At 36.6% G+C, this 25,158-nt stretch overlaps 1 protein-coding gene across 6 annotated transcripts in view; it reads right to left on the reverse strand.

The window, feature by feature from the left end:
- The window catches only part of Dnah5 (dynein axonemal heavy chain 5), a 332,580-nt gene that overhangs the window by 114,278 nt on the left and 193,144 nt on the right, over positions 1-25,158 (reverse strand). For all 6 annotated transcript variants that reach the window (XM_087189237.1, XM_087189236.1, XM_013072408.3 and 3 more), the window contains 6 exons: positions 23,763-23,986; positions 18,502-18,700; positions 16,581-16,753; positions 14,588-14,718; positions 12,249-12,402; positions 11,542-11,809 (listed from right to left, as the gene is read on the reverse strand). In XM_087189237.1, the coding sequence (XP_087045363.1) occupies positions 11,542-11,809; positions 12,249-12,402; positions 14,588-14,718; positions 16,581-16,753; positions 18,502-18,700; positions 23,763-23,986 (1,149 nt within the window). The remainder of the gene's footprint in view (positions 1-11,541; positions 11,810-12,248; positions 12,403-14,587; positions 14,719-16,580; positions 16,754-18,501; positions 18,701-23,762; positions 23,987-25,158) is intronic.

Consider the following 25,158-nt stretch of genomic DNA (forward strand, 5'->3'; position numbering starts at 1 on the left):
GAAAATTGAAGTTATTCTCTGTATATTATCAGACCATAGTGTGATGAAATTGGAAATCAATAGCAAAAGAAACTGCAAAAATTTCATAAACACATGGAAATTGAACAACACACTTCTGAATAACCAGTGGGTCACAGAGGAAATTAAAGAAGAAATCACACAGTTCCTACAATTAAGTGACAATGACAATACAACATTTCAGAATTTATGGGACACAATGAAAGCCTTCTTGCCAGGGAAATTCATAGCAGTGAATATTCATATTAGGAAAACAGAGAGAGTCCAATTAAACAAGCTGATGAAAAACCTCAAGCTTCTAGAAAGAGAAGAGCAGGACAAACCCAAAGCTCATACAAGAGAGGAAATAATAAAGATCAGAGCAGAAAGCAATGCAATGGAGACTAAGAGAACAATACAAAAAAAATCAATGAAGCTAAGAGTTGGTTCATTGAAAGAATAAAAAAAATTGACAAACCCTTAGCCAAACTTATCAGAAAAAAGAAAGAAAAGGCCCAAATCCATGCAATTAGGAATGAAAAGAATGCAATTACAAGGGACCCACCACAAATCCAGAGGATCATCAATACCTACTTTGAGAAACTATACACTGATAAGATGGAAAACACAGAAGAAATGGACAGATTCCTAGATAGTTAAGTATTAACAAAGTTGAACAAAGAAAATCTAAAAATTCTAAACAACCCAATATCAACCAATGAAATTGAAAACATAATAAAAAATTACCAACGAAGAAAAGCCCAGGTCCTGATGGCTTCACTGCTGAATTCTACAAGACATTTAGAGAGGAACTACTGCCACTACTGTTTAAACTCTTCAATGAAATTGAAAAGGAAGCAATACTCCCGAATTCATTCCTGGAAGCAAGCATCACCTTGATGTCCAAAGCAGAGAAAGACCCAATCTAAAAAGAGAACTATAGGCCAATCTCACTCATGAATATAGATGCAAAAATCTTTAATAAAATAAATAGAATGCAGAAGATCATCAAAAAGATCATACATCCTGATCAAGTGTGATTCATCTCAGAGATGAAGGGATGGTTCAACATATGCAAATCCATAAATGTAATACACTATATCAATAGAGCCAAGGAAAAAAACCATATGATCATCTCAATAGACGCAAAAAAAATTTGACAAAATCCAACACACATTTATGATAAAAACCCTACAAAAAATCAGAATAGACAATCTCTACCTCAATCTGATAAAAGCCATCTATGAAAAACCAACAGCCAATATCATACTAAACAGTCAAAATCTTAAAACCTTCACACTAAAATCAGGAATAAGACAAAGATGTCCACTATCACCGCTCCTGTTCAATATAGTTTTGGAAACATTAGCCCCGGCAATTAGACAAGAAAAAGAAATAAAAGGAATAAAGACAGGATATGAAGAAGTCAAATTGTCATTATTTGCAGATGGCATGATACTCTATATAGAAGACCCCAAGAACTCCACCAAAAGTCTTATAGACTTAATAAGCAAATTCAGTAGAGTAGCTGGTTACAAGGTCAACACACAAAAATCAATAGCTTTCCTCTACATGAAAAACAGACTCATGGAGAGAGAAATAGGGCAAACAATTCCTTTCACAATAGCATCCAAAAAACTCAAATACCTAGGAATCAACCTAACAAAAGAAATCAAAGACCTTTTCTCTGAAAACTATAGCACTCTGAAAAGAGAGATTGAAGATGACATCAGAAAATGGAAAGACATCTCTTGCTCCTCAGTAGGAAGGATCAACATAGTGAAAATGGCCATACTTCCAAAATTGCTATATAGATTCATTGCAATTCCAATTGAAATCCCAACAGCATACTTCATAGACCTTGAGAAAACAATCCAAAAATTCATTTGGAACAGGAAGATGCCCAGAATACCAAAATCAATTCTAGGTAACAGAGACATGGCAGGGAGTATTACAACCCCTAACTTGAAACTATACTACAAAGCTACTGTGATAAAAACAGCATGGTACTGGCAAAGAAACAGATCTGAGGACCAGTGGAACAGATTAGAAGATGCAAAAACAACTCCAGACACATTCAGCCACCTCATCTTTGACAAAGGAGCCAAATACCCTTACTGGAGGAAAGATAACCTCTTTAATAAATGGTGCTAGAAAAATTGGGTTTCAACTTGCCAAAGACTAAAAATAGACCTATATCTCTCACCATGCACTAAACTAAAATCAAAATGGATTAAAGATCTAAATATTAAAACAGAAACACTAACCCAGCTAAAAGAGAGTTTAGGAAGAACTCTTGAAGACATTGGTGTAGGAAAAGATTTTATGAACAAAACCTCAGTTGCCCTGCCCGTGAACTAGCACAAATGATCAACAAGTGGGATCTCTTCTTCTTAAAAAGATTCTGCACAGCAAGAGAAACCACCAACAGTGTGAAGACAAACCACAATGTGGGAAAAAATTTTCACCAGCTGTCCCTCAGACAAAGGTCCACTATCTAGAATCTAAAAAGACCTTTAAAAAATTGGATCTCCTAAATTTAAAGACCCAATCCAAAAATGGGCATCTGAAATGAACAGACATTTCTCAGATGAAGAAGTAGAAATAGCACATAAACATATGAAAAACTGTTCAACATCACTGGTTATTTGAGAGATCCAAATGAAAACAAATCTGAGATTCCACCTCACTCCAGAAAGAATGGTTGCTATCATGAAATCAACCAATAACAAATGCTGGCAGGGCTGTGGGGAAAGAGGAACCCTGCTCCACTGCTGGTGGGAGTGTAGACTGGTGCAAGCACTGTGGAAATCAGTATGGAGAAACCTCAAAGAACTAGGACTGGAAGTCCCATTTGACCCAGCTATTCCCCTGCTGGGGATCTTCCCCAAAGAATTAAAAGAATCATACCACAGTGATATATGTACACCCATGTTCATTGCAGCACAGTTTGTAATAGCTAAAACTTGGAAACAGCCCAACTGACCATCAACTGGAGACTGGATAAAGAAAATGTGATTTTTTTATAAAATGGAGTACTGCTCAGCCATAAAAAATGAGAAATTAGAGACATTTATAGCTAAATGGATGCACATTGAGGCAATACTCTTAAGTGAAATAAATAGGACACACATGTGTAAATACCAAATAGTTTCTCTAGTGTAAGAAACTGAAAGTGTAAATAAGGACTAAAATGTATAATAGATAACATGAAATAGGAAGAAAAGGGACAAAAGGGAAGGGGAAGTGGGAGGAGTAGGGGAAAGGAAAGAAGGGAATGGAATTAGTATGAGAAAAGGGAAAAATGGAAGCAAAGTCTTTGTAAATAGGGAAGGGTGAAGGGGTTGAAAGGAGGACAGGGGAATGGGGAAAAAATAAGAACCAAGGGAGTATGTAAAGGTCCAAATTTCCAATGATGAATGTCATTATATTATATACCTAAAATGTACTAATAAAATAAATGTTCCCTTAAAAAAAAACATATTCTGAGGACAAACAAGTACAATTTTTTTTAAAAAAAAAAAAAAAAAAAGGGAAGATCTGCATTGCATTAGAGCAAAACTGTGAGTGAGCCAGGGTCAAATTATGGAAAGATGATGAATGTTAATGCTGTGTAGTCCATTCACTGCACATCCTAAGTGTCCAACACTAGTTGCTGCTGAAATCATGAACAAAATACATGTGCTCTTTTTTTAATTAATTAAATTTATTGGTACATTTTATTTTTTTTTAAGAGTGGGAAAAATTTACTGGGAGAAAGAAAGCTTCTGCCTAAGAGAGACAGAAGGGGGACCAGAAAGTGGATTTCAGATACACATGATGATCACATTCATCATAGGGAATTTGTTCCTGTACATGACATATCTTGGTTCTTTTTTTCCCATTCCCTTCTCCTCCTTTTGACCCCTTCCCCTCTTATTTACAAAAGCTTTGTTTCCATTTTTTCCTTCTTTTCTCTTTTTATTCTTTTCCCTTCCTTCCTTTCCCCCTCCCTCCACTAGTTTACCTTCCCATTTGAACTTCTTCCTATTTCACAATAGTACCATACATTTTGGTCCTCATTTACACTTTTGGTTTCTCACACCAGGGAATGCAATATTTACACATGTGTCTGACTTATTTCACTTCAAAGTATTAATTTCACTTAAGAGTATGGTCTCAAGGTGCACTAGAAATGTCTCAAGTCCATCCTTCTTTATGGCTGAGTAGTATTCCTTTGTACCAAAAAACCACATCTCAAATGTCCATCAACTGATGAATGGATAAAGATATCTACAGCTAAATGGATGCAGCTTGAGGCCATACTCTTGAGTGAAATAAATAGGACACACATGTGTAAATATTCCTTTGTTTCTCTGGTTTTAAAAACTGAAAGAGTAAATGAGGACCAAAATGTATAATAGATATTGTGAAATGGAAAGAAAATATTCAAAGGGGAAGGGGAAGTAGGGAGGGGAGGAGAAAAAAGGAAGGGAAGAGAAAAGAAGGATAAAGTGGAAACAAAGCTTTTGTAAGTAAGGAGGGGAAGAGGGGTTGAAGGGAGGGGACAGGAATGGAAAAAAAGAAGGATCAAGATATATCATGAATAGGGTCGGGGATTTAGCTCAGTGGCAATGTGCAAGCCTTGCAAGCGAAAGGTCCTAAGTTTGATCTCCAGTACCCCCCCCAAAAAAGAAAGAAATGCATATATACACACAGATATATATGTGTGTGTGTGTGTGTGTGTGTGTGTGTGTGTGTGTATGTATGTATATATACAGGTACAAATTCCCTATGATGAATGTGATCATTATGTATAACTAAAATGTACCAACGAACCTAATTAATTAAAAAAACATATCCTTTATCCATTCACTGGTTGATGGGCATTTGGGCTTTTTCCAAATTTAACTATTACAAACTGTCCTGCTATAAACATGGTTGTGCATGCATCACTACAGTATGATGCTTTTAATTCTTTCAGGAAGATACCAGGAAGGAGAATACCTGGGTCAAATGGAACCTCTAGTTGTATTTTTTGAGGAATCTCCACACTGATTTCCACAGTGGTTGTACCAGTCCACATTCCCACCAATAGTGGAAAAGGGTTCCTTTTTCCCCACAGCCCCACCAGCATTTGTTGTTGGTTGATTTCTTGATAGCAGCCATTCTTTCTGGAGTGAGATGGAATCTCAGCATGTAGTCTTTGACTTTGTAGTTTTTAGTCTAGCAGGACAGATAAGCTTTCACCAAACTAACCCCATTACCTGGTATTCAAATTACCAACTGTGGTTCACCTGAGGAAAAGAAAGCACCACATGCTATGAGATGGATAACTGGAAATAGATCAATGGGAGATGCAAAGGGAGGGTTTTTTGCCCAAGAGGTGCATTTAGTGAAATAGCTGTGTGATGAATGGGAGGAGAAGAGCATGGCATGGGACAACAAATGGCTTCTTCAAAGGTCCAGGGAAGCAAAGCAGGAAGGAAAAGTGAGCTTAGGTAAGGGGCCAGCTCTACCCAGCCATGAAGGCGATGCTAAAGATTGAGGTCTTTTTCCTAGAAGCAACAGAAGGATGTGGAGATATTTAAGCAGAAAGCAAAATTGGGTTGGTGTTTTTACCATTATTTATCTGCAACACAAGGCAGCTGGGAAATGGGTGGAAAAAGATGAGAGACCATTAGAAAGTTATTTAGGTTTTCCAAGTGAGCAACAATGATCGCCAGGTAGGGGTGTCAGTATAAAGAAAAGCGATAGAGTCCACCAGTATTTAGGAGACAAGTCAACATGACTTTGAGATAGATTAGACTTGAGAGTTGAAGGAAAGAGAGATGTTAAAGACAAAGGGGATTTCTGGTTGCCTTAATTGAAGCAGCAATGGCGGCATTTCCTAAGAGATGGAAACAGTTTGGTTTCAGACACACTGAGTTAAAGAGCCTGGGGAGAACCATCCATAAGAATGAATCAAATGGACAGCTGAGTGCACAGATTTCAAGCCAGAGGACAGACTAGACTGGAGATGAAAACTGATGGAGCATATTAAACCGGAGGCTGTGGGTGAGCATTCTTGAAGAGAGAATCTGGAGTAGGGAAATGAGTTCACCTTGCCCTATAATGTGCCTGGTCAGAAAACATCATGAAGCTCAACAAATACCTTTTCCATAAATAAGCAAACAGATTAATTCATGAAGACCAGGATACTGATTCCACACTCCTAGGGCAGAGAAGGTGAGCCAGTCCCAGCACCCAGAATGAAGCACCCCCGCTGCCAGCCCATGTTCCTAGGGCAGAGAAGGTGAGCTGGTCCCAGCACCTGGAAGGAAGCTCCACCACTGCCACCCCATGCTCCTAGGGCAGAGAAGCTGAGCCGTGTAGGCACCAGAAGCACACCCCCGCCCCCCATGGAAATGAGAAGACAAGTAAAAAAGCCTCAAAAACACTTCTGGATCACCTACAGCAAACTCAAAGGGAAATGAGATGGAACAATCTGATACTCAATTACCTGGACTCTCTGAACTGGCAACAAAAGAGGATCTGGGAAAAATGAAATCAGAAATAATTACTCAGATAACAGCAAAGATTTTGCTCATGGTGCAAGACATGATTAATAAATCTAGAGAGGACACATATTAAAAAAAATAGAGGATCTGAGGAACATGATGGAATCACAACATAGGAAACAAATGGAATCCACAAAACAGATGCAAACAGATTTTCAGGAGATTAAAAACTCCATTGAAAGTCTACACAGCAGAATGAGCCAAGGTGAGGAAAGAATTTCAGATATAGAAGATAAGATTGCAATTAATGACCAGGAAAAGAAAAATTTCTTTAAAATTGTAAGGGAACATGAGAAATCAATCCAGCAGCTGCTAGACAATGCAAAGAAAAATAACATAAGACTGATTGGAGTCAATGAAGAAAGAGGAGAGAGTGCAGATGACATAAAAAAACTTTTCACAGAAGTAATGGCAGAAAACGTCCCAAGGAGGGGAAAAGAACTTGACATACAGATAAGTGAGGCATATAGGACTCCCAATAGTCTTGATCAAACGAAATCTACACATAGGTATATAATAGTTAGGATTCCAGAAATCCAACAGAAGAACAAAATTCTACAAGCAGTGAGAGAAAAGAAACAAGTCACATACAAAGGAAAGCCCATCAGAATCACAGCAGACTTCTCAATGCAAACCCTCAAGGCAACAAGAGCTTGGAGTGATGTATTTCAAGCCCTAAAGGAAAACAGCCTCCAACCCAGATTGATGTACATTGCAAAACTATCTTTCAAAATGGATGGAGAAATAAGATACTTTCATGATAAAGAGCACCTCAGGAACTTCTTGAATACCAAACCACCACTCCAAAAAATTTTAGGCAATACTCTAGGAAGAGACAATGAGGATCACAACCCCAGGAAACCCAGCAGAATGAATCCATTGAGCATGAAAAATTAAACCAAAAGGGGAGAATCCAATAAAAAGAAAAAGTCATGACAAGGTTTTTAAAACTTTTAACTTCATCTCCCTAATAAGTGTATAATTCAGTCTTCTTATTGTACTTATTAGTATTTTTCTGATTCTAGAGGTGCACACCTTTCCTTGCGCTGTACTAGCTATTTATCATCTTCTTATGTCTACTTTTTAATTGGGTTGTCTATTAATGAGCTGTAACATTTCTTTATATATTCTGGTCATAGGTTATATGCATTGTAAATATGGTCTGTTTAAGGACTACTTTTCATTTTAATGATGTCATTTAAAGTTCTAAATTTTGATGGAATCTCATTTATCAATTTTTTTCTTTTATACAGCATGTTTTTTGTATTCTAGGTAGTTATTGCCTATCCTAAATTCATAAACATTTTCCCTTATAATTTGTTCTTAAAGTTCTATACTTTTAGGCTTTCATATTTAGGTTCATAGATCCCTTCAAGTTATTTTTATGTATGGAAATAAAGAGTTGAGATTATTTTTTTAAATACAGATACCAGGTGTTCTAGTGCCATTTGCTGAAAACATTATCTTTTCCTTGGCTCCTGAATTGAGTTTGTATTCTATAAAATGCTAATGTTAAATAATCTTTCAAAACTCAGTGGAACATATATGTATGGTTCTATTTCTAGATTCTCTCTGTTTTATTCAAATAATCTATATGTCTTCCTTACACCAACACTGCCTTGATTACTGCAGCTTTAGAAGAAGCCTTAAAATTAGCCACTAAATGTCTTCCAACACTGTTTTTTGTTTGTTTCTTTAACTTTTCTAGGTCCTTTGTACTCCTACATAACTTTTAAATTTCAATATCCAATTCTTCATTTATAGCAAGTATACATAGACCTGAATTTTTCTATATACCTTGTGTTTTCTAATCATGCTAAACTCAAATACAAGTTCTAGGGGCTCCTAGAAATTTCTTAGTATTTTCTCTGTAGATGATGATTTCATCTACATATAAAGATTTTCCTTCTACCTTGCCAATCCTATCCTAATTGTGTCATTTTATTGCCAGACTATTTTGGTTGGACCTAGCTTTCAAAGTTTAATGGACAGATAGAGAGTAAGCATATCTGCCCTTGTTCCCCACCTTAAGGAGAAAGCATTGTATCTTCTCTATTCATAGAAGGCATTCTCGCTGGAAGTATGGAGTACATGTCTTTGATCTGTTGAGAAGGTTCTGTTCTACTTCTAGGCTCCTGATGGCTTTTACCATGAACAGCTGTGGAATTTAGTCCAATACTTTTTCTCCAACTAGTGACAGGATCATATGGCTTTTTCCTTTCCTCTGTTAAAATGATGACTTTTGGGGGTGGATCTTCCAATGCTGAACCAACACTGCCATCCCTATAACAAAACCACTTTCTACATACTGCCAGATCTGACTTCTAAGAGTTTGTTTTGTTAAACAAATTTCTATCTATGTTCATACATTTTTTTCTTCTATTATCTTTATCCAGTTTTAGGATTAGCACAAGGTTGAGATCCTAAAATGAGGGGAGTAGTGTTCCTTCTTTTTTCTGAATTAAATGTTTGATATAATTTATCAGTTAAAATGTTTATGAGCCTGTTGTTATCATATAGGTAGGTTTTCAAGCTAGGATTATACTTTCTTTAATAGGTGCTATTCAAGTTTTATATTTCCTCCAGAGTTAGTTTCATTAATTTGTCTTCCAAGGTACTTCTTAGTTGTCAAATTTATTTCAAAACAGATTTTTGAAATATGCTTTCTATATCCTTTTAAATTCTGTAAAATCTGTGGTTATGTCTCCTAGGTCTTGATATTTTAATTTTAAAAATGTATAACTGATATTGTGTAATAGGAAGAAAAGGTTTAACAGAGCATGGGAAGTGGGAGGGGTAGGGGAAATAAAAGAAGGGGAAAAAATATGAGAAAAGAAAAAAAAATGGAAACAAAATCTTTGCAAATAGGGAAGGGTGAAGGGGGTGAAGAGAGGGCAGGAGAAGGGGAAAAAAAGTAAGAACTAAGATATTCATGTAATGGTACAAGATCCCAATGATGAATGTAACTGTATTTTATACCTAAAATGTACCAATAAACTTAATGGGGAAAATAAAAAAGATCAGGATACTGGCTAGTCACTGATAGCACAGAAATGAAAGTTTCCTTCCCTCTATGTACATAATCTTGGCTGAGATAAATACAATGACATTTAAAAGAATGTGGTAGACTTTGGAGCAATTCACAGAAAAAGGATGAGCCACCTGTCTTGTAATAAATAATTGACATCAGGACTTAAGAAGAAGGGTTCTACATTAAAATTAAATCATCTTAATTATAGTATTTTATAGTATTTGTCACCTGGCACTGTTATTTTTTTTATTAGTGGTGATACCTTACACAGCATTTTACAAAGAACTTGCATACTGATTATGATATCTCATAGTAAACTTTAATACAATTCTGCAACACTGTTGTTTTGTGCTTTGCACGCATATCCTCCTTCAGAGATTTTTAAAATTTTAACTCTAGTTGTACTTACATTTTTATGAGACTTAAAATTTTAAATCACAGCTCTATTCGCAAGCCTTCCAAGACAAATTGTACTGTACATTTATACTTCAAACATGTTAAAATATTCTGTTTAAAAGTCATATATTGGAAAATCATTACTGTCAATAGTAGCGTGTTGAGAACAAAATTTCTCCAGTGGTGAAGTTTTTTTAAAACATATATACAGTATAGTATGTATAGTATAGTATATAGTATATATAGCATATATAATATAGTATATATAGTGTATATAGTATATATAGTATATAATATAGTAAGTATATAGTGTATATATATTATATATATTTCAAAGTTTGTAGTAGAGAGAGGATTAATTGATAATTGATATGATAAATGACAGAGGACAGATAAATAGACAGACAGACAGACAGACAGACAGACAGATACAGGCCGGGGATTTAGCTCAGTGGTTTCACCGCCTGCTGCCCCAGTCCACGGACCCGAGTTCAATCCCCAGTACCAATAAAAAAAAAAAAAGTAAATAAATTTGGTAGTGTCAGACAGACAGATACAGACAAACAACCTCTTCTAGCTCAGGTACTGATCCTACTGGATTCTTACACCTCTGACAAGTCGGTGAGCTCCCCCTCCATTCCTAAGGCAGGAGCTAAGTTAATCAGTCATTCTCACACAAGGGACCAGAGGCGGGCTTAGGGGGACAGGGTGTCAGACGTGCGCCTCCAGTATACTGCCTCCCTCTTTCCATCTCGCACTGCTCTGTCTTCTAGGGGTAAACACCCGGAAGGTATCACTGGGAAAGAAGGTTCTTCTCCTCCAAACTTAACAGTCAGACAACACGTTTGAAAACATCACCCTAAATCAGTGTTCCTTGGTAGTTCTGAAACAGCAGCTCAGGAATGAAACCTGATTGTCTGCAGCCTTTTAAAATAGCCCCAAGTCGTTTCTCACTAGAATCTGCAAAAACAGTGCGCTAAATGGATGATCTTGAACATCTCCTATGCCACGTTTATGCTCCAATTTAATTTACAGAGTAAGGGAAGCAGCGAGTGTCCATGGGAGGGGAGATTACACAGAAGAGAAAGCAAGACTCCAGTCGAAGAAGTCTGGTTAGCATCCTTTGTCAAGGACAGAAGCCATCAGAGGACTGCGGGATAATGTTTTCCTCTCTGATTTACAGCACTGCAGCAATGAAAAGGGGATGTCCAAAGACATCGGTTTTAACTACCCTGGGGTTCACAAAACCCACCTAAAAAGACAAGTGAGTTTGAAATCTCAGTGCCTCCCTCTGCCATCCTGGAAACTGTCTGGGGATCCAACCAAGGCAGAGCTTTCTGTATCACTGAAAAAAGCTGAAATTACTGGAAATTAACCCAAGAGTTCCAAATGGAAGATCTCCTTCTCTGACTACCATGCTCTGTGAAAAATTTTAAAAAGCAACATCCCGTGTCAAAAATGCTCAAGCCCTGGACAAAGGGAGCTGGCTCAACCCCAGCACAAAACGGCACAGAATGTCAGTGAGTTCTAGACACTGAAAACCAGAAACCCTGACGCAAATCTTTCCACCACACTAACCAGCAACTAAGGCATCCTTAGGCCACCGGCTGAACCAGTCGATTGTGCATCCTGAAATAAGGGCAGGGAACTTCAAAGCTCGAGTTCGAAATTTCTCCCCGACAGGCGAAAAGCAGAGCACAATGTGGAGGTTCTTTCGGACCCGGCTCATGAAGTAGTCATACAAGTTCTCATTAGTAGGAGGGTGCCTGGGGCGTTCTTTCTTCATGACTGATGTCAGATCGCTATTAATTTCATCAATTTCATCACGAGCCAATAGGTTGGAGACCTTAAAAAATATATAGGCATCCATATTCAGTATACATATATGAAAACAAAACAAAATATGTGCCTCGATAGACATAATGTCTTTTCTACATTTGTGTTCTTAAATTCTTCTTGTAAACATTAACTGAATGTTTTCAAGACAAAATAGACTACGTTTTAAAACATACAAATGATTCTATGATACACTACAAAGTCGCACCTCTTAAAGGGCAGAAATAGACACACAAAAAGCTATCCGCTTTGCTCCCAAACTATTTTTGTCCCCACGTTTTCACGGGAGTTCCATTCTTTCTTAGCCCAGTTTTAAAAGCCATCCTTCACACTGATCACCCGATTTCCAAAACCACTTACTCAAAACTCTAAAGGAAGAAAAATAAGGAGAGCTCTAACTTTGAGGAACTCTGGAGAGAAAAACACATAGAGAATAAGTGAGTTCCTACCTCACCCGACGACAAAACATTGTTCATATATTCCAAGAATGACTCATCTTTAATCTCGTTGTCTGTGAAAATAAAGGTGATTCCTTTGCCCTGCTGCCCAGCTGTTCTATACAAAACTTTCAGGTCATCCATCAGATTCGATGTGCTGTAGGATCTAAAGAAACACTGTCATTATGTCATTCACTAAAATATTTTCGTGGGAAGGACAGAGCCTTATTCAAAATTTATGCCATTTAGCTAACCAAAAGAGGCTGATTTGTTCCATTGTGGAGGTGTATAACATATATGAATGTTACCGGTTAACTGATTTTTAAAACTCCACATTCCATAAAACATTATAATTAACACTTTTATACACAAAATAACTAAAGTAAAACTCCACTTGAGATAAAAATATAACTTCTAACAAGAGCAAATGTCATTTCAATGTTTACATGTATGATCTTGAAAATATTTGTTGGCAATGATCACATTAGCTGGAAATAATAATTAGAATATTAAGCACTCGTCTGCCCTTGGCATTTTACAAGACATCTGATAAATTAAACTAAACTAATCTAAATAAATTCAAGATTTCATCCAATGGAGAGAAAGAGATAAATAATGCCTTCCTCATCCAAAACACAATTATTATCTGTACATCTTTGGATTCCGTATAAAAGAATTTGATTTCTGAGAACTACACTACAGTAGAAGAACTGGAAGCATTATGAAATATCCCATTATCAATCTTATACTATCAAAAGCAATTTTTAGCCTATAATTAAGAAACGTTAGAAAAATTTCAACGTAGACTGGTCCATTACTCCAAGAATAAAAATAAAAATATTCCAATCCTGGAGCTTCAGACCTAGTAAATTATTATTTGTCTTTTGTGTCATTAAATAAATTCAGAATCCACAGTACAGTAGCAAATGGCTACCTGATTTTTCTAAAGCTACTAAATATTTAACTTCCATAGTCTTCTTTTTTAAACATCTATTAACTAATCCCTATAACTGGAAATACTACAAGCATTCATCGATTTGTAAGAGGCTTCTAGAGCAATGAGATCTAAGAAATCAGAAAAGAAACATCCTCCTTTTAAAAAAAAAAATAAAAAGACAAAGTAAACTATTCCATTCAGTTTCTTGTGACTAGGGGAAAATTTTCAGCCCAGACCCCTGGATCCCAAGGGCCTGCTACCTCCAGTAATATGGCCTGAGACATCTGACAAAGGGTTGTGCTTCCCAACGTGAGGACATTGCTTCTGCTACACTGCTGAGCGGAGGCTTAAGGAGGAGGACGGTGTCTTGAAGGCTGGGGATACGGGGTAACAACACGGAAGGGGAGGGAAGGGGAGGTAAAAAGGAGCAATCCATATGTACCAGTACCCCATGATGACTATGATCTCTATGGATCAAAGTGTATACGAACTTTAGGAGGTTTCCTAATAAAACAGTCAGTGAATCCACTTTGTAAAATAAAGCAAGGAAGATCTTGGCCCTTCCTTCCTTAGTGACAGATCACTTTCAGTATGACCTGCAGAGGAACTAATTTATCACAGTGAGCTTGCAAGGTATGTTTGCTGAGGCACTGATACAGTGGAAGTCACACTAAACCAGAAGCCTAGATTGACTGCAAAAAAAAAAAAAAAAGAAAGAAAGAAAAAGAAAAACAAAGCCTTATAATCAATTCCCAGCTATATCTGAGATGTCAGGCAATTCATAGATTCTCTAAACTTCAGCTACAAGATAGGCTACTGCTATGTGCCTTCCTATTCTACAAAGTACTTTTGAAAATTAAAGTAGCTTATGTATGTAAACGTGCTTTAAAAATGATAAGGTTTTATACAAAGATTAGGAACAGAAATTTGAGTCCAATCCTTCTCCCATGCAGGTCATTTTTTTTTTATCTACCTAAGCTTCCAACCACAAACTAAAAGAATTATACACAGAATAACAAGGGCTATTTCTGACTGTCCTGATACTTGAATAAAAGAGTAGTCTTTCAATTTACTCTCCTTTGTATTAACACTCCTGAAGTTTGTATTACTATTTGGGAGGGATAAATTTTTTCTGAGATGCACGAAAAGGAAACCTGTCATACCCACATAGAACACACAAAGAAGGAAGCAGTAATTTACTACAATGAGAAGCTCATGTGTTTTAAAAGAAAGTTATTAGTGTAAAATATTCATGATCTATGACAAAGATTGAAAAGGGAATATGATAAGTCAACATTCAAAAAGAAAACTATTATGATTCTTGTTGTACATTTTAAAATGCATTTGTAACTTCAGGGGGGCCTCTGAGAACCTTTTTCGCAATGCATTCCAGGTTAAAGTCAAAGCTTGTTACCTTGTCAGTGTGATCTGGAAGGAAGTGTAGCCAGCAATGAAAGAAGCCAACCTTGTCAGGCTTTGCTTCCCTGATCCACCCACTCCAACAAGGAGGGCGTTTCCCCGAGGAGTACGAATGACTCGGGAGATCTATCACATGGAATAGAAAAGGCACGTTTTTGTCAACATGGAAATACACCATTTCCCCCATTTATACAATGTAAAATAGTCATTCTGGACAACATCAGTGTCACCAGAATAGACCAAAGGATACTGGTTGAAGGAATGAGGGAATTTCTGAAATACAAGTGTTTGAGGAGAACACCTTTAGGAACCAGGAGGACATACAGTCCAGGCTGAGTGGCTCTGTGTTTTCAGGGGACTTGAGGTGTCCTTTTAGTTTCCCAACCTAACTCTATTTTCATATGAAAGGCCACCGAAATTTCAGACTAATGTCTATCTTCAGAATACAGAGCATATAAATTAAAGTATCACCCACCTTTGGGAAAAAAAAAAGAGAATTTAAATCCAAGGGAAGAAAACTCCCAACATATGACACAGAGGAAGGAATCTTTTAAGAAAGAAGAAAAATACACATAAATATTCAAAGATAGCAATAGCCAAGGTATCCATAAAGCTTTTGTAAATAGGGAAGGGTGGAGGGCATGAGGGGAGGGCTGGGGAATGGGGAAAAAATAAGAACCAAGATATGTCATGTAAAGGCACAAGATCCCAGTGATGGATGTAACTGTATTGTACACCTAAAATGTACCAATAAACTTAATGGGAAAAAAGCCTAATTTTAAAATGTCCACACAAAAAAAGAAGTGATTCAAGGTATTCTAGGAGGCCTCTCCTTGTCAGGAGTCACTAGCCCCAGACCATTATAAGCCCTAGTAGAAGACTACGTTTATTTGTCGCTATTGGTGATGAAGGAACTCCTTAAACCATCAGGCTTCCTGCCCCACCTAAAGAAGGTTCAACACAGGAGTCGTTATGATCTTTACACCTTCTGCGGCAGTTGTTTCTCCTTCCTAACTTGAGTTTCAGCTGGGGGTGATGCTGTAAAATTCACTTTTCTAAAACAATGACAGAAAGGGGTTATGGGCTAAGAAGAGAGTAAATTCTCTGTGGCCAGGAAAGCTTCCCAGGCTGCCTAGGGCTCTGCATTCTGCCAGGGTTGTGTTAAACATCTTTTCTCAATATCTCCCTCTCTAGCTGGAGTATGTTCCATACCTGTTGGGGGCCACTGGGTTTTGAATTATCCCCACCACTTCACTGTGAACACTCTGCTCAACAGCAACTGTTTATGCACTGATTTTGAAATTATTATTTTTAATTATAGTAAAATGTACATGACAAAAGAATTTACCATCATAGTCATTCTAAGTGTGTAGTTTCATAGCATTAGGTATGCTCACATTGTTGTGCAACCATCATCACTATGCAACCTCAGAGCTCCTTTTATCTTGAAGAACTGAAACTCTATGCCCATTAAACTCTCAATTCCCTTCTCCACCCTGCCCCTGGCAACCTCCATTCTATTTTCTGTCTTTGTGAATTTTAAACCCTACCTAATATGGGTAGATTCTTACAGCATTTGCCCTTTATTGTCTGGCTTCCTTCACTTAGTTCAGTGTCCTTCAGGTTTATACACTACGTGTATAATAATATTCTTTACATGATATAAAAATAATCAGACTCTGCCTCAGCTTTGAACTCAGATGTCAACCACATTCATCCTATGTGATGAAAACACTGAGCTGGAAGCTGTATAGCAACACTGAATAAAATTATCACATCACACATTGGAAATACACATGCTCTTATTTTAAGCCTATAAGGTGTGACATGTTGCATTTCAGTTTAGAAATTAAATTGGAATACAGCATGGAGTTTACTTTTAAACTGAGTACTCTCCTAGGAGACAAAATTAAAAAGAGGGAGGGATTCTGGTACAAAGCAAAGTGTCTGCCACTTCAGCAAGGAGCGGCCTGGAGAGGCCACCGTACCTTCACTAAGTGAATCATTGCATCTTCAAAGAACACCATGTCCATGCCGCTGCCACGGACACTTTCATTATACAGCTGCAGGAACATATTCAAACGCTCTTTCAGGTGATTGAAAGAGTCGATTGCCTCATAAATTTTGGGCATTTCAGCATCACCTTCCTCAGAAGTTTCACCTTGGTGGGGAAGAAGAATCAATTATTTCCTCACTACTTTCTTCACCCTAAATTAATACATTCATAACTCTATAATTTAACACTGAATATAATACTAATATTCATCAAATGCCATATTACATAGTCTTAGAAAAAAAGAAGAAAGTAAGAAATAATTGAAGCATTGGGATTTTTCTGATCACATCCAATCTTAGTTCTTTCTTGTTGACAAAGATCTGATTTCAAATAATGTTGTGTTCACAGAATTCAATTCATAGCCACAATTGAACACTGCATTTCAAAGATCTTCCCAGAGATATGAGCTTAAGGGCTAAGAAGAAAGCCCAAAAGGGAGAGACTAATGTCAAAAACACAAAAGAGGTCAAGAATTACCTGACTTTTTAATAAAAATAGAAAGAAAAAGGGTACCGCATTTGCTCAGGTAATTTCTATGATTCCAAACTCTCATCTAGTAAACATAGAAATGAATTTTACAGCATGGGATTGGAAGATGGAGAAACAATAGAAAATTTGTTTCCTAAATGAATAAATATATTAAATTGTTTCACTGGGAAAATGTATTAAAATCAATATATTTAAAAATTTAAAACTTCGTGATATATAGGCTTAACACTTTCCCAATGTTGACTACAATGCCAAAGAAAAAGCTGAATTGGGTATGTATAAATTCACGAATGCTAGACATTAGTTAACCTTATCTAACATTATCTAATTATTTCCTCTTCTGAAACAGAGGAAATAAAATAAGTACAATAAATATAAGATGAACTTTAATGATTTTGTACATAGGCTTTTACAGGATTTTTGTAAATATCTGACTGTTTTGAAAATAAGATGTGTCCACCTTCTTTCAAACCGCATAGCCAACAATGAACATTCTTTTGCCATTGTCACTTAGAAACTTTCGACAGATTACACATGTTGTTATCAGAGCTGGTCAGGGGCTACCTGCTCTTTTCCAGGCACTTAGAAGACATAAATAATAGGTCTTTAAACATGCCATTTTATATAGGCAAATTAACTTAAAATCCATCCTCAGTGTTAGAAAAGGTTATAATATTCTTCTTAATCCCAGTTATTTCTGAGAGGAAAAATAATTGAAACAATGCCTCTTTTCATAAGAAAAGTAATATAACTCCATTTTTCATGGGTCTATAAGCATAAAAGTTCGCCTTCACTTCACCCGTCTCTTTCCAATTATATTCAATGTCCTTCTCATATAATTCGGGGCTTTTCTCTTTATTTTCGACATTCAAATGGCCCGCATAATAATTATTATTGTCAGTTTTTTGCTTCCTTTCATTTGGCAGTGCCTCTGGGCCACAGATGCTACACCACTCTTCTGATAACATTTCATTTGTTTCTCCACAGTGCCCACGATTCACATATTCACATTTCTGTTCTCATGAATAAAAACGTGATTCAACAAGGTTCTGAGACCTCCAGCTAATGTGTGCTGGATCCTTCCTCCAGCTGACCTCAGGCAGACTGCAAGTCCTGGGTAGTTTCTTCTACGCTGCCCTGCCTCCTCTGTATTCTACCTTAGCATCCAAGAGTGACAAATGCAAATCTAGCTCATCTCTCAACTCCAAGATAACAAGTCCGCTGAGTATCTATGATGTCCCAGGCTTGTTTCAGTAGAGTCTGCTAATCAGACACACTCAACCTCCCCAAGTGAAACTTCTCTCTTCAAGACTCCTTTTTGGGAATCCTACTGGAGAATTACACTCTATGCTTTAATAGTTTACCTGTAGCTTCAGGTGCATCCCTCAAGAAATCCACAAAATAAGCATCAATTCCACAATCCACCAACAGTTTTTTCTCTTCATCGAACTCTTCCTCTACCAAACTTACTAACGTCTGGTCAAACCAGGTCACATCTTCAGACACAGTGAAACGATCAGCTATCACACGTTTACATTCATGCTTCCACAGTTTTAACAGCCCCTGTAGAAGGCACAGTTGAAACACATCATTAAACCCCACCATACCATAACTGGAAATTCAAGTTGAGATATTACAGAGACCATCTTTCTTGATTTAAGATGCAACATTAAAAAGTTCAAAATTTTAAAAATTTCTCTTCACATTAATTTCACGCAAGTGTATTTAAGGAAAGGTAGAGTTTGTCCTTTTGCAATCCCTAAAAGAAAATATCCCTAGGCAAAAAAAACAATAAAAATCCCTCTGACAAACCAGCAAACTAAATTCTATGAAAAAGTCTTAAGTGTATGATAAATTAGTCTTTTTAAATAAGATACCTATATTTGTGTGGCCAGAATATAGTATAAAATATAGTGTATGAACAATTCTCATATATACAACTTAGATATTACAATGATAAATTTAGATACCGTTATATTTCTGTGTACATACTGGATAGTTTTATATTTAAAGATACACCTGAATCCCTTTAGATATTGAGATATGACATGGTATATTTAGTTAACACAAGTGAAGAAAATTTGTGGCAAAAAAATGGATTATTAGCACAAAACAATTGCCTAGTCTAGATAATCCAGGACCCAAAGTTAAACAAAAATTGAAGAAACTAAGTGAACAAGACTCTTGTTCCTATAGCAAGAATCATAAATGTCTAAGCTCATCATATGATTTAATAGACTAGTGAAAATTCCTTACCTTGGTAATATTTTGCAAGTTAGAAGGTTATATTACTAACGATGAAATACTATTTTATGACCAGAATATAATTTGAGCAAGTGCTGGCAAACTCATGAATAAATACTGAATGATTCTTTAAGAAAATAGTTTATGGGGCCAGGGATTTAGCTCAGTGGTTCCGCCACCTGCCTCGCAAGCACAAGGACCAAAGTTCAATCCCGGTATCAAAAAAAAAAAAAAAGAAAATAGTTTACGGTAGTGCCAGTTACTGGAATTGTTTGTGCTGTTAAATACTTATATAGGAAACTAGTATTTAAGAGCTACATTCCACGATCCCATTAATTTGTCAATAACCTTGAGGAAATAAAATCAACTTAAAATATACATTTTTTAAAAATTTTATTTTATTGGTACAATTTAGGTATACAATATAATAACATTCATCATTGGAAATTTGCACCTTTACATAATCTCTCTTGGTTCTTATTTTTCCCCATTCCCCTGGGCTCCCTTCAACCCCTCCATCCCTCTCTTTTTACAAAGACTTTGTTTCCATTTTTTCATTTTCTCATATTAATTACATTCCCGTCTTTCCTTTCCCTACTCCTCCCACTTCCCCTTCCCCTTTGCCCCTTTTCTTCCTATTTCACATTATCTGTTATACCTTTTAGTCCTTATTTACACTTTCAGTTTCTCACACTAGAGAAACTATTTGGTATTTGCACATGTGTGTCCTTTCACTTAAGAGTATCACCTCAATGTGCATCCATTTAGTGACAAATGTCTCTAATTTCTCATTTTTTATGGCTGAGTAGTACTCCATTAAAAAAAAAACCCACATTTTCTTTATCCAGTCTCCAGTTGATGGGCATTTGGGCTGCTTCCAAGTTTTAGCTATTACAAATTGTGCTACTAAGAACATGGGTACACAAATGTCACTGTGGTATGATACTTTCAATTCTTTGGGGAAGATCCCCAGCAGTGGAATAGCTGGGTCAAATGGGACTTCCAGTTCCAGTTCTTTGAGGTATCTCCATACTGATTTCCACAGTGGTTGCACCAGTCTACACTCCCATCAGCAGGGGAGCAGTGTTCCTCTTTCCTCACAGCCCTGCCATCATTTGCTATTGGTTGATTTCATGATAGCAGCCATTCTTTCTGCAGTGAAGTGGAATCTCAGCTTTGTTTTCATTTGCATCTCTTGAATGACCAGTGATGCTGAACAGGTTTTCATATATTTATTTGCTATTTCTACTTCTTTGTCTGAGAAATGTCCGTTCATTTCAGATGCCCATTTTTGGATTGGGCCTTTAAATTTGGGAGGTCTGATTTTTTTTTAAGTTCTTTATAGATTCGAGATAGTAGACCTTTGTCTGAGCAACAGCAGGTGAAGATTTTTTTTCCCACAGTGTGGGTTGTCTTTTCAAATGGCTGGTGGTTTCTCTTGCTGTGCAGAAGCTTTTTAATAAGAAGAGATCCCACTTGTTGGTTGTTTGTGCTAGTTCACGGGCAACTGAGGTTTTGTTCATAAAATCTTTTCCTACCCCAATGTCTTCAAGAGTTCTACCTAACCTCTGTTCCAGCCAATTCAGCATTTCTATTTTAATATTTAAATCCTTAATCCATTTCGATTTTAGTTTAGTGCTTGGTGAGAGATACAGGTCTAGTTTTAGTCTTTGACAAGTTGAAACCCAATTTTTCCAGCACCATTTATTAAAGAGGCTATCTTTCATCTACTGAAGGTGTTTGGCTCCTTTATCGAAGATGAGATGACTGAGTGTGTCTGAAGTTGTTTCTGCATCTACTAATCTGTTCCACTGGTCCTCAGGTCTGTTTCTTTGCCAGTACCATGCTGTTTTTATCACAGTAGCTTTGTAGTACAGTTTCAAATTGGGGATTGTGATATCCCCTGCCATGTCTTGTTACCTAGAATTGCTTTTGCTATTCTGGGTCTCTTCTTCTTCCAAATGAATTTTTGGATTGTTTTCTCAAGGTTCATGAAGTATGCTGCTGGGATCTCAATTGGAATTGCATTAAATCTATTTAGCACTTTTGGAAGTATGGCCATTTTCACTATATTAATCCTTCCTACCCAGGAGCAGGGGATGTCTGTCCATTTTCTGATATCATCTTCAATCTCTCTTTTCAGAATGCCATAGTTTTCAGAGAAGAGGTCTTTGATTTCTTTCGTTAGGATGATTCCTAGGTATTTCAGTTTTTTGGATGCTATTGTGAAAGGAATTATTTGCCCTATTTCTCTCTCAGTGAGTCTGTCATTGGTGTAGAGGAATGCTATTGATTTTTGTATGTTAACCTTGTAACCAGCTACTTGACTGAATTTGGTGATTAAATCTAGAAGACTTTTGGTGGAGTTCTTGGGGTCTTCTATATAGAGTATCATGTCATCTGCAAATAATGACAATTTGACTTCTTCATTACCTATCTTTATTCCTTTTATTTCTTTCTCTTGTCTAATTGCCATAGCTAATGTTTCCAAAACTGTATTGAACAAGAGTGGTGATAGTGGACATTCTTGTCCTGTTCCTGATTTCAGTGTGAAGGATTTCAGTTTTTGACCAGGGTTCGAAAAGTTTTTGAAAATGGTGAAATTACAACAGACCCAGCAGAAATCCAGAGAATCATCAATACCTACTTCAAGAACCTATATGCCAATAAAATGGAAAACACAGAAGAAATGGACAGATTCCTAGATACATATGAATTATCAAAGTTAAATGAAGAAGACCTAAAAATTCTGAACAACCCAATATCAACCAATGAAATTGAAAACGTAATTAAAAACTTACCAATGAAGAAAAGCCCAGGTCCTAATGGCTTCACTACTGAATTCTACAAGACATTTAGAGAGGAACTACTGCCACTACTGTTTAAACTTTTCAATGAAATTGAAAGGGAAGCAATACTCCCAAATTCATTCCTGGAAGCAAGCATCACCTTGATGTCCAAAGCAGAGAAAGACCCAACCAAAAAAGAGAACTATAGGCCAATCTCACTAATGAACATAGATGCAAAAATCTTTAATAAGATACTGCCAAATAGAATGCAGAAGATCATCAAGAAGATCATACACCCTGACCAAGTGGAATTCATCCCAGGGATGCAGGGATGGTTCAATATAGCAAATCAATCAATGTAATACACTATATTAATAGAGCCAAGGACAAAAACCATATGATCATCTCCATAGATGCAGAAAAAGCATTTGACAAAATCCAACACACATTTATGATAAAAACCCTACAAAAAATTGGAATAGATGGTCTCTACCTCAATCTGATAAAAGCCATCTATGAAAAACGAACAGCCAAGATCATACTAAAATATTCATTTCTTCTAAACTCTTTATGCTTTTTTATAAGGTTTATAAGTTTTCTCCAAAATGTCTAGGCTTCAAGAGTTATGTCCCAATGTAGTTACCTTTTCTGAACTTCTGGGACAAAGTCAAGGTTCTAATAGTCAACACCTGGTGAGCATAATGACAGATTTGTTGGTAATTCAATGGCCTCTGCGTTCACCTAGGGAAGTCTTCTAAAGCCCATTTGCTTAATTTAACTACTTCCTCAACTCCAGAAAGGATGAGAGATGGGCTGGGGGCTATAGCTCAGTAGTGGAGTGTTTACCTAGCCCGTGTGAAACCCTGGGCTCAATTTCCAGTACTACCAAAAACAAAGAAAAGACAGAAAGATGGGGAGACAGGCCAGCCTCCCTCAGCTGTATCACATGACCAGGCCTTGACATACTGGACATTTACATAACACGTCTAGTTTGAAGAAAATTCTTAAAATCTAGGGACTGTCATATTCAAGCATATACACCAATGCTCATTTTGGAATTAAATGGATTTTCTACTCTGCTGCTTCTTTTCAATTTTACCAATACACACAATTCTTTTAGTGCAACTTGTTACATGGAAAGAAAAGATCATGGGTGATTAACAATAAAACGATTGATTTTCATTCAGAATGTTTATTTATAAAAAGAACTACTTTTAAAGTTAAAATCCCAAGTTTAAAATATGAAGCCTATTTTAGAATAAAATCAATGATTGCTCCCACTAATTAGTATAAGAAAAATATCTTATAAAAGGAAAACAAAATTAATTGCTTCTTTCAGTCTACTCATTAGGAAATAATTGTCTATATATTTTCCTAAACATAAACTTAATTTAATCAAAATTTTCAATTGAAGATTTCTGATGTGTTTACTTTTTCCTTACATTAGTTGAAAACCAGTGACAAAAGGAATATGCATGCTGAAAGAACCCAAAATATTTTCATAATTCATGTAAAAAGTAACTTAGTAAAGATACTTAGGATTCATGATAAAAAGCAATGTTATTTGTTTTTCTCTGTCAAGGATCACTTACATCTGGCTCTCTGATGACCTCCGAAGTACTGTTCAGCATCCCCTGCCAGATCCTAGAAAGATCTCGAAGGTTAAATACATAATGGAATTTTGCAGGCGTAGCGAGCATTTTCATCTTGGTCATCTGCCATAGTCGCCGTGTCAGAGGCACCAATTTTATCACCACGTCTGTCACTTCCTCTGAGAAACCCCTCTGAGTACAGTAGTAGCCTGCTCCGATCACACCTGAAAAGGGAGGAAGTGGGGCCGGGGATTTAGCTCAGTGGTTTCGCCGCCTGCTGCGCAAGCTCAAGGACCCGAGTTGGATCCCCGGTACCAAAAAAGAAAAAAGAAAAAAGAAAAGGGAGGAAGTCATAGCATTTCGACTCATCATTCAAAGAAACCCACTTAAAATGAAAAGCACTGTAACAGAATTTGCACAAATGTAATTAGACCTTAACAGCCACATACTGAAGAAATTACATTCATGTTCTGTTTCTTTTTCAAACATCAAAAGATAGTTATAGGTTCGTGTAAGTCAGAATTGAAAATAATGAGGAGTTGATTAAGAAATACTACTTCGGGCTCAGGGATGTCGCTCAGTGGTAAAGCACTTGACTACCTGTTATAAAGCCTGGGTTCCACTCCCAGCACAGTAAAGGGAGAGAAAGAAAGAAAGACAGGGAACAGGAGAGGGAGAGGAGGGTACCACTGAATACTCTGGCTGCACTAATTCAGTATTATTAAATCAGTAAGACTGATAAGTATATAAAGCAGATGTATAAAAAGACAAGTGAAATGTTTTCAAACGTTCTCTAAGATTTCACCATTCCGTTGCCTTCTCAAGTATTATAAAATATTTTTATTTATTTTATGTGTAAAATTCTGCAAGCGATAGAAAAGTGGTAATAGTCATCCCCTCTAATCTGCTGTTCCCAAGTTTAGATAATTCAAATGGCATTGGATTTCCAAACCTTGCTCACTGCTGTTTCTGAGGCAGATTACTGCCACGCTACTACTAGCCCAGGGTGCTGAGATGACATTTCTGTCTTCCAGAAATTAATTAGGTTAAATTTAATGAGTTTTTCTAAATAGCAGCTTTGGAAATTGTAAATTAGCACCTAAGAAAAAGGTGTCCATCACTTCATATTATTTTTCTGCAAAGACTAATTCCAAAATTAGTCATAAATGCATTTTTATTACTCAATTGAATGTGTACAGTTACCTACTGGGATAGCAGTTGCTCAATTGTATTATGTCAATTTAATCAGTCAATAATTGAGTGCAGTCTGATGATCAGACTGGGGCTCTCTTCTGCCTTTATGTTATCTCCTCTTTATGTCTTTAGTCATAATCATTGTATGGGTTGGCTAAATTATCAGATACACATACTGCCAACACAGAATGACAGTAACCAT

The sequence above is a fragment of the Heterocephalus glaber genome, unplaced genomic scaffold, assembly GCF_053883595.1.
Source record: "Heterocephalus glaber isolate CG9 unplaced genomic scaffold, H.glaber_assembly_v1.0 deba00001538, whole genome shotgun sequence".
Classification (NCBI taxonomy): Eukaryota; Metazoa; Chordata; class Mammalia; order Rodentia; family Bathyergidae; genus Heterocephalus; species Heterocephalus glaber.